Source organism: Cyclopterus lumpus, chromosome 11 (assembly GCF_009769545.1).
Source record: "Cyclopterus lumpus isolate fCycLum1 chromosome 11, fCycLum1.pri, whole genome shotgun sequence".
In the NCBI taxonomy this organism is placed as follows: Eukaryota; Metazoa; Chordata; class Actinopteri; order Perciformes; family Cyclopteridae; genus Cyclopterus; species Cyclopterus lumpus.
Window position 1 is genome coordinate 17,334,009 of NC_046976.1, and position 8,890 is coordinate 17,342,898.

General features: G+C 47.8%; 1 protein-coding gene across 1 annotated transcript; it reads left to right on the top strand.

The window, feature by feature from the left end:
• The first annotated feature begins 2,628 nt into the window (after positions 1 to 2,628).
• myclb (MYCL proto-oncogene, bHLH transcription factor b) lies at positions 2,629 to 6,976 on the top strand. The gene is made up of 3 exons (XM_034545382.1): positions 2,629 to 2,698; positions 3,543 to 4,243; positions 5,732 to 6,976. The coding sequence occupies exons 2-3, from the start codon at positions 3,604 to 3,606 to the stop codon at positions 6,529 to 6,531; spliced, it is 1,440 nt and encodes a 479-aa protein (XP_034401273.1). The 5' UTR covers positions 2,629 to 2,698; positions 3,543 to 3,603; the 3' UTR covers positions 6,532 to 6,976.
• Positions 6,977 to 8,890: the final 1,914 nt, after the last annotated feature.

Below are 8,890 nucleotides of genomic sequence, written 5' to 3' on the forward strand. Positions count from 1 at the left end.
CTAACCTCTGCTGTAAATCAATGAATATTTGCCACACACACACACACACACACACACACACACACAACACACACACACACACACACACACAGGCTTATTCGAGTGAGCCCGTCGTCTTCGCTGCACTACTCTTTCTCTCACTTTGAATAATAACATGTGATTTATTTATTATCATCTGCCATATTATGATAAAGTCGTTCACCCTGAACTGTACTTTGCTGCCTCTCGGGGCTCATTACGGCTATTATTTATTTAATCTAATAATGTAAAGATTGGATTCGTCATAAGGAGACACAAATCTATCATCTAAAAAAAATAATTAAAATCAGCAGGTAAGTGTGGAAGGAAAACAGCAACTCTTGTTATGTGAGTGTTCGAAGAATAACTTTTTACTGACAAGCTGCTGAACCTTGATTTCTCCTCGAATGAAATGTGTAAAAAACAATCAGGGATTGAGGTTTCATCATCATCAGGTTTAAAGACTTAAAAATCTAATGTTAAAACACTATGAGACACGACTTTTACAACCACGATCATCGACAAAAAATTGGTGTCTTTGTTGCTTGCGATTCCTTTTGATTTTGATCTGATATGTCTTCTTTTTTTTTTTACGTCCTGTAAAACTGTCAACTTGTAATTTTTACTCTTCGGATTTAGTGCGAGATTTGGTTCAATTTAACATGAATTTGGGGCAGAGCCCGGCTAGCCGTTTCCCCCTGTTTTCAGTCTTTGTGCTAAGCTAAGCTAAGCTAACTGGCTGCTGGCTGTAGCTTCATATTTACCGATTTAAGGGAATCTTCTAAAATCTCAGCAGGAAAGCGAATGAGCAAATTTCCCCAAAATGTCGAACTAAGTCACTGCTGTCGTGGTTTCCGTTATCAGCACACAAGCACTTTAATGTTATTTATTAATATGCACACAGCATATCAACACCATCAGCTTCTCTATTCTGGGAACAGTTGCCACTTCATTTGTACCTCATGAGAACGTGTCACTGATCCTGTGAGACAAATGGCTTTTTTATTAAAGTAATTCAAAGAGGGAGACAAGTTACCCCTCCTGTTTACATGCAAACAAGGATCCCTAATCCATAGAGGAATTACTGTAAATAAACCACCCACATGCACGTGAGGATCTGCATGAAGAGAACCTGTTCCAGAATCATAAATTGACATTTACATATCGGTGAAATCTGTGTGCATTTTCTGCACATATAAATGATTTTAAAGCTCCTCTACGAGGGCTGAACTCACTCAACTTTCCTTTTTTTCGCTTCATTTGAAGGAGCTGGTCCTCGCACCCGTTCACTTTTGATGATTAATTCAAAGCGGGGAGGCAGATTAGGCATTTCAAAGTATGTAACGAGGCACACGACTTAGAGCAAGGAGATAAAAGCGAACACAGAGGAAGGAGCAGAAGGAGCTAAAAGAGAGAAAGTGGTACAGATGGGGAAAGAGAGTTTTGGGTCTTTGTAGGATCTCTCCTGGGATACAGCGCTCTGAGGTCTCCTTGTTTCATGTCGGGTCAAGATCTTTTTGATTAGGGGTCACTGAGGATAAAAGCGCAAAAGGGGGGCCTTGGAGAGTAGGGAGGGGGTGGGGGGAGGGAAGGAGAATAGAGGATGAGTGACAGAAGATGGGTTTGAAGGAAAGAGGAGGAAGAGGAAGAGGCGTCTGAGTTTTTGATGACAGACAAGGATTTCACGCTGTCTCCTTCGTCGGCGAGCCTGGGGGGGGGGGGGGGGGGGGCGCAATAAAAAGAAGGGTCAGCAGTTGTTGGTGTGAGTCCGCCTCAGTGTGTGTGTGTGTGTGTGTTTCAGGTGACACACACACACATGTCGTGGCAGACACAGCTGGGTTGCTTCCATAATGACTCTCTGAGGGGGGGGGGGGGGGGGGGGGGGGGGGGGGGGCTCGACATCATAAGCTTGATATTGATTACAGATACTGTGAGATGCATGGGCGACATCGGATCCTGCAGCCATATGTCCGCATGAAATCACTGTGACCGCACAGATGCACGGACACACACACACACACACACACACACACACACACACACATATATATATATATATATATATATATATATATATATATATATAATCTCCTTTCTTTTTTAATGGCAGCATGCTGATTAAACACAGGTGTGTGTGTGTGCACATGTGTGCATTTCCATGCATTTCCATGCATTTCAACACACATGTTATTATGTTTGCATGAGTCAATAACTGCAAACTTGCGATCTTATCAAAACCAGTGTCATAAAATCCTCTCTGCAGAGCACCAGGTTTTTTTTTTTTTGTGTGTGTACTGTCCCTTTAAACGGGAGGCGTGGCTCTCCTACTACGACCCGCCTTTTATGCACAACAGCCAACTCTCCTTCCCCCGGACCATTTAGTGCAGTAGTCGGCAAAGAAAGTGACCACAGCCGAAGCACATCCAGCCCCTCTGCGCGGCGGCACTGCGACCAAAACGGACTGGTTTACCCCCCACACCCCCCCTCCCCGCCCCATTAACTGTTTACAACCGGAAGAAGACTCCCAAGCGGAACCAGCTCACGTTTTGAGGCAGGATCCCACGTAAAGGACTCATTGTGGCCGCTGCCTTTTTTCTTTTTTTTGGGGGGGGGGGGGACACTGATATTGCGCACGGCGGATCTATGAGGACGCAGGCGGGTTTTTCACTCTCAACACAAGGTAAAAAAAAAATAAAAATATACGCTTTTTATTCCACCGCAACTTCTCCCAGGAAGGATGTTTTTTTAAATATTTTTTTTTAACCCACACCGTGGAGGTTAAATGAAGCCTGGTGAAGTTTTTTTTAAATTTTTTTTTTAAAGGTTTTTTTTCGCAGCTTTTCCACCGTGCGCCATGCTGCGTAATTAACTGATCGGTCGCAGCTGAATGTTTTTTGGGCTCTGAGGAGGGAGTTGACCCCGAGGAGGAGCGAAGTAAACTACTTTGCATACGACATCCTGCTGCTCCGGGGGGTGTCAGGAGCATTGGCAGGCCGGTACGGGTACCTGTCTATCCAATTAATCTATTTCTATCTAATGTAATCACTTCTATTTTCTGCTGACTGCTCAGCAGAAAATAGAAGCCCGCTCCTCCTCCTCGCCCCCACCTCTCTATCACAGTATACTACTAAAGCAGCGTTATGCAATGAAACGCTGTTGCGAAACTTTAACTCCTCAGCAGCAACACTGAGTAGCCTAACTTTTTATTAATATTAATATTTTAGTATTTGTCACCAAAAAAAAATCCCCCCCCCCACATTTAAAAGGTCTCTGTTGTAGTCCTAATTGGCACACCTGTGTTTTGATTGGCTCCAGGTAGTTCGTTTAACTGCTGCACCTCCCCAGGGGATGTTTCTCTTTTAGGGCGGAACGATATTTAGCTGTGGCAAACACGCATTATTTAACCGGCATGCTGCAGTATGCATGTCCACGGTTTCCTCCAGAGGGCAACGCGTCTACGGGATGAAATGTGAGAATATTTCGGCTCAATTCTGACAAACTCTTGGCTCTCTCTCTCTCTGCAGACAGTGGGAACAGGGAGTGACCCCCACCCACCCCCCCACACCGCTCCTGCCTGCAGCCCCCATGCCGGGCATTAGCAACACCGCGCCTCGTTATGAAAACTGGGACATGGAACACCTCGACCACTACCAACATTACTTCTACGACGACCACCACGACCCGGACGAGGATTTCTTCAAGTCCACGGCGCCCAGCGAGGACATATGGAAGAAATTCGAGCTGGTACCGACCCCGCCCATGTCCCCTATCCGGGCGGTGGAAGGGCCGGGCAGGGTCGGGCTGCTGTGCCCGTCTCTGGGGGACAAGCTGGAGTGGGTGTCTCAGTTCTTGGGGCAGGAGGACGAACAGCAGCAGGACCTGCCCTGCAAGCTGACCGCGGCCAACGACTCCTTCGGCAACCTGAGCTCCATCATCATCCAGGACTGCATGTGGAGCGGCTTCTCCGCGGGACAGCAGCTGGAGAGAGTAGTTGGGGAGCGCTGCGCCCCCTGTCCCGGGACGGCGGCCGCTGCCAAAGCCGCCGCAGCGGCGGCGTCTGCAGTCACGTCCCCGGGGAGGGCGCAGTGTGCCCCCGCCGAGGCGTCGGCTGGCGGCGGCCTGGCGGCGGACTGTGTGGACCCGGCTGCCGTGCTCACTTTCCCGTTAACCGGTGGCTGCAAGAAGCAAGTGTCCTCCGGTTCAGAGTCTCACACCGACTCATCAGGTCAGTAGCAGTCGGAATCTGCAACATGGCACTTTTTTTTATTTATAGGAACGCGTCACTATGATGAAGACTTCTAGTTTGCCTGTGAGGTTTGTGGGAGTTGAGTAACGTAATTAAACTTTTCTTTTTTTTTTGTATTTTAATTTTTTTTTTTTATGGAAAATTTTCCAAAAGCACATCTATTTAGTTGTTTCTGAAGTATATTTGAGGGTTACTCGTGATATAGTTCATACTTCACTTTGCTTGGCCATTATCTATCACTGAGGATTGGCATGGTACATGATGACTGCATTGCGTTACCTTGGTGCATGCAACACATGCTTCAAGCCTGACACGCCCATTGAAACATCTGCTGCTTGGCCGGGCTCCAGCAGACCAGCTGCTACCTCTCCCAGTTCCTCCAGTCTGACTTACCGATGACAATATCCTCTCCTGCACTTTCCCGGCTCGCATTTGGCACAAATTCAGTGGGAGTTAAAATTATTGGAACTTTATGCGACATGAAAGAGGGGTAGAATAATCAACCCGTTAAAGTTATCACGTCCAGCCAAAGGGACTTAAAATAAAAGGGACCCCATTTCCACTCCGCGAACCCATATGATGGAGATCGGCATGTGGGCTTGCCATGTGATCCTGGGCCATGCAAAATGGTGTGTGTGTGTGTGTGTGTGTGTGTGTGTGTGGAATGTCACAAAGGGAAACTTGTTGCTGCATTCCTCCGCTCAACAGGCTGCAGCGCCAATTGTGTCAGTGGGTGGATTTTGGTCCGAGCCAGCCGGGGCTGTGAATGGAGCGGGATTAGCCGTTTAGGAGGTCGGCTAGGCGTGCAGAATTCTTTGAAGCGAGTGTGAGGGCGGTATTGTACACCGTCAAAGAAGAGGAGCGGGGGCCAATCACCGGAGATACTCGAGTGCTTTAAGCTCTAATATAGGGCCACTGGAGGGGGAATCAATTCCTTGTAATATGAGATTACATCTGCCGTCTTTTATAATGGCTCTTTTATAATAGGAAGGTGCCCCTCCCTCCCAAGTCTCTTTGTCCATCCCCTCTTTACTGTGTTATTCATATAGAGTATCACTTCCTCGAGCCAAAGAGGTGCAATTACTTTTTAAACGTGTCCCTTTTTTTTTAGTTTACGAGAGTATTTAAAAAAAAATCTCCCAGGGGTCAAGTCTGAGACTTTTCCTCATTTAATACCATGTTTCTGCAGCTAAATGGCTATAAATGTGCTTCTTTTTGACAAGCGTTTCACGTGAAGGCTTCTCGTCCTCACTCTGACTTATCACTGTGTGTGTGTGTGGTTTTATGAGGCTGTGTGGGTTCATTTTTACTGAAGCATTTAATTGGTTTAAGGAGGCAGAAGGCGAGCGTGGCCTGGGTGGTGGCTCCTTTTTTTTGATTGTGGCTCATCTTTACAACTTCCGCTTACAACTTTCATTATTTACCAAACAAACGCATGGTTTAACGGCTTCTCTCCTGCTCTTTCAGATGATGAGGATGACAAAGATGAGGACGAAGAAGAGATCGATGTGGTGACGGTGGAGCACAAGCAGCAGCAGCAGCAGCGTAAACCTCGTCGTCTGGTCAACACCCGCAAACCGGTGACCATCACGGTGCGAGCGGACCCCCTGGACCTCGGCATGAAGCGTTTCCACATCTCCATACACCAACAGCAGCACAACTATGCCGCCCCCTCCCCGGACACGCTTCCCCCGCCGGTCGAGCCTCCTCGGAAGAGGGTCCGGCAGGAGGCCTCCTCCCAGTCGCACCAGAACTCTCACTACCACCACCTGCACCGGCCAGGCCACGCCCCTCTGAACTTTGACAGCAGGAAGTCTGTCGGAGTCCGGTCGGAGTCGCCCGACCTCAGTGCCTGCTCTCCTACCTCCTCCCCTTCGTCGCCTCCCTCCTCGTCCTCGTCCTCCTCCTCCCCTTCCTCTTCCTCCTCAACCCCCCATTCCCAAAGCTCTCCCTCGAAGCCCCACTCCTTCTGCCACTTCTCCAGCCCCCAGTCCTCGGACTGCGAGGACACGGACAAGCGCAAGGCGCACAACTTCCTCGAGCGCAAGCGGAGGAACGACCTGCGCTCGCGGTTCCTGTCGCTGCGGGACGAGATCCCAGGCCTGGCGGACTGCCCCAAGACGCCGAAGGTGGCGATCCTGACGCGAGCCACGGAGTACCTGCAGCAGCTGCACGCCAGCGAGAGGCAAAAGGCTCAGGAGAGGAAGCAGCTGAAGTCCAGGCAGCTGCAGCTGCTGCAGAGGCTGGCGCAGCTCAAACGCTCGTGAGCGACGGGAGTCGGCCGTCGAGACACACACACACACGCACACTTTCACATAACTGGACTGGACTACCTGAAGGAGAAGAGACACTAATGTTCACTTTGAATTGGTCACGTTGGAATAGTGCGGGTGGATTTGTTTTTTTGTTTGTTTTTCTATTTTTGTGGTTTGCACATTAGCTTCTGAGTGATTGACAAGGCCGCAAGCCGGACAGGACAGCGAGCTTGGGACTGGTCTCAAGGGCAGATTAATATGTCTGTGGCTACTCGATTTATATAGATTTTGTCCAACCCGTTATATCCCCCCCTCCCCTCCCCTCTTGTTGAAAACTGTTGGCTTGCTTCTTCTTACGGGAACGCTCGCTGCGACTGCGGCAGCTTCTGGTTTGATAAACCGCTACAACTGTGCCGTCTTAACTGCTGCATGTTCTGGTCGGACCGTTTCCCTTGATTGTGATGGGGCTCGGGTGTGCTTGCACAGCAGATACGTCTCCTGTCTGTAGACGCCCCCCCCCCCCCCCCCCCCCCCCCCCCCACCCCCCATCCTGAAGTTTCTCCCGTAAATTCTCCTCCACATTTATTTTCTTTCTCTACAGTCCCCTGCTCCTTATCGCTTGGCATATAAACGGCTTGCACATTTAGTTATTCCTTGTTCTTTTCTTGCGTCTTGTTGCACTGAGCGGTGCAACAATGACGTTACAGCCGTGTTCTGCACCGCTCGGGTTAGGCCCCAACTTCTGTGCCTGCAGGTTTCCATTCAAGTGTTTCCTCCTTGCGTCGTACGTGTTTCATACAGCACGACGATCGGTTTCGCCTCATTATTTGGAGAACATTTGAAAATGCGTCGCCACAAAAAGGCAAATCGTGTGAGAAAACGGGGGGGGGGGGGGATGACGACGTTCTTTACCAAGATTTCACCCTTTATCTTTATTGTTGTTGTGCCATGGAGACCAGCCAAAAGGTGAATGTTGGCTTCAAATTATCAACCAAAAGAAACTTAAGGGAATGGCTGAAATTTAATCTGTTTAAACTACATCAAAAATGCAGACTCTTGCTTTTCAGATGAGGTCCAACTGTACATTTCTTTTCATCTCGCTGTCTGATTTATATTTGTAACTTGTTTTGCATTTTGATGTAATGCCTATAGAAGCCTTTCAATGTATGTAGACTATCCTGTTGGATGTTATGTGTATATAGTCCCTTTACTGTACAGTCCCTTCTAAACCAAAACCAGAGCTGTCTACTATACTCATCATAGTTCTTTTTTGTTCGGGCCCTGCGTCCTAAACCAGGGCCAGGCTTGCTGGCTTTTCAAAGATAACTCAAAAGCTTCTATTTTTGTTAATAAAATGATTATGAAAAAAAAAAAGTCGCAATAAAAACACTTACTGAACATTGATCACACTAGACACTTTGTCACCACATTTGTTTTTTTTGGCAATGCCTAACTTGTTTTCTTTACCGTTCATTATGTTGTTTTTTTCTGTCTCTGGGGTTTTATTTTTTTATTTGTACAAGGTCAAGAGTTGACAAAAGTTTTATACTATATTTTCCTACCGAGTTGTGGTTTTTCAGTGTGGAGCTAAATGACTGTTTTCGTTAATTGCGGCTGGCGGAGGCTTCAATTGGTGGTTTATGTGCTGAACATTTGGCGTGCAGTGGAAAGCACCTGAACGCACCTTAATCCAATCACTATAGCTGTGGCAATCTGGCGCGGGTTGGTGTGGAGGAGGGAGGGGGCACTTAAGAGGATCTAGTGATTTTAAACTTCTGGCTGTGTTTAGCCTTTAGTGACTCTGCTCTCTTTTTGTTTTTGGTTGTTGTTGCAAACCCGGCGCTCCCGATTGTTCCCGTAAGCCATGCGACAGAACACTGTAGCCCTTTGAACTAGTACTGTAAATGACTCGGGGTCACGACGAGTAGCATGCTCTGCTCTTACCAGCACTCAGGAAACTCATACGTAGCTCTTGTGATTGGGCCATAAGCTGTGCTTGAGGGACCCCCCTCTACCCCTCCCCCCCCACGCTGTAATCTGCTGTGTATATGTAACATAACCTGAGACCCACACACACACACACACACACACACACGGAAAGAGAGCATGAGATCAGGGGGATCCACGATGCACCTGAACAATTACTTCAGGGTATCATCGTTTAATTTCCCCTTATATCTTCTGAAAGGAATATTGTCTCCGCTCATTAATTCAGCACAAACCACCATCAGCCCTGTATTTTTATTTATTTTTTCCTCAATAGTGTGCAACCACAGCAGTGGTTTGCCCCATTTTTATTTCATTTTTCTTGTATTGGTAACAAGTCTCTGCTGTTGGCACAGTCACGGCAGCAGTGGACGTTTCTTATTTA

Bases quoted from the DNA above. Each gene is read 5' to 3' on its own strand.
- myclb (XM_034545382.1), top strand. From the start codon at position 3,604: ATGCCGGGCATTAGCAACACCGCGCCTCGTTATGAAAACTGGGACATG. The intron at 4,244-5,731 runs GTCAGTAGCAGT...CTGCTCTTTCAG, and splicing joins GTCTCACACCGACTCATCAG to ATGATGAGGATGACAAAGAT.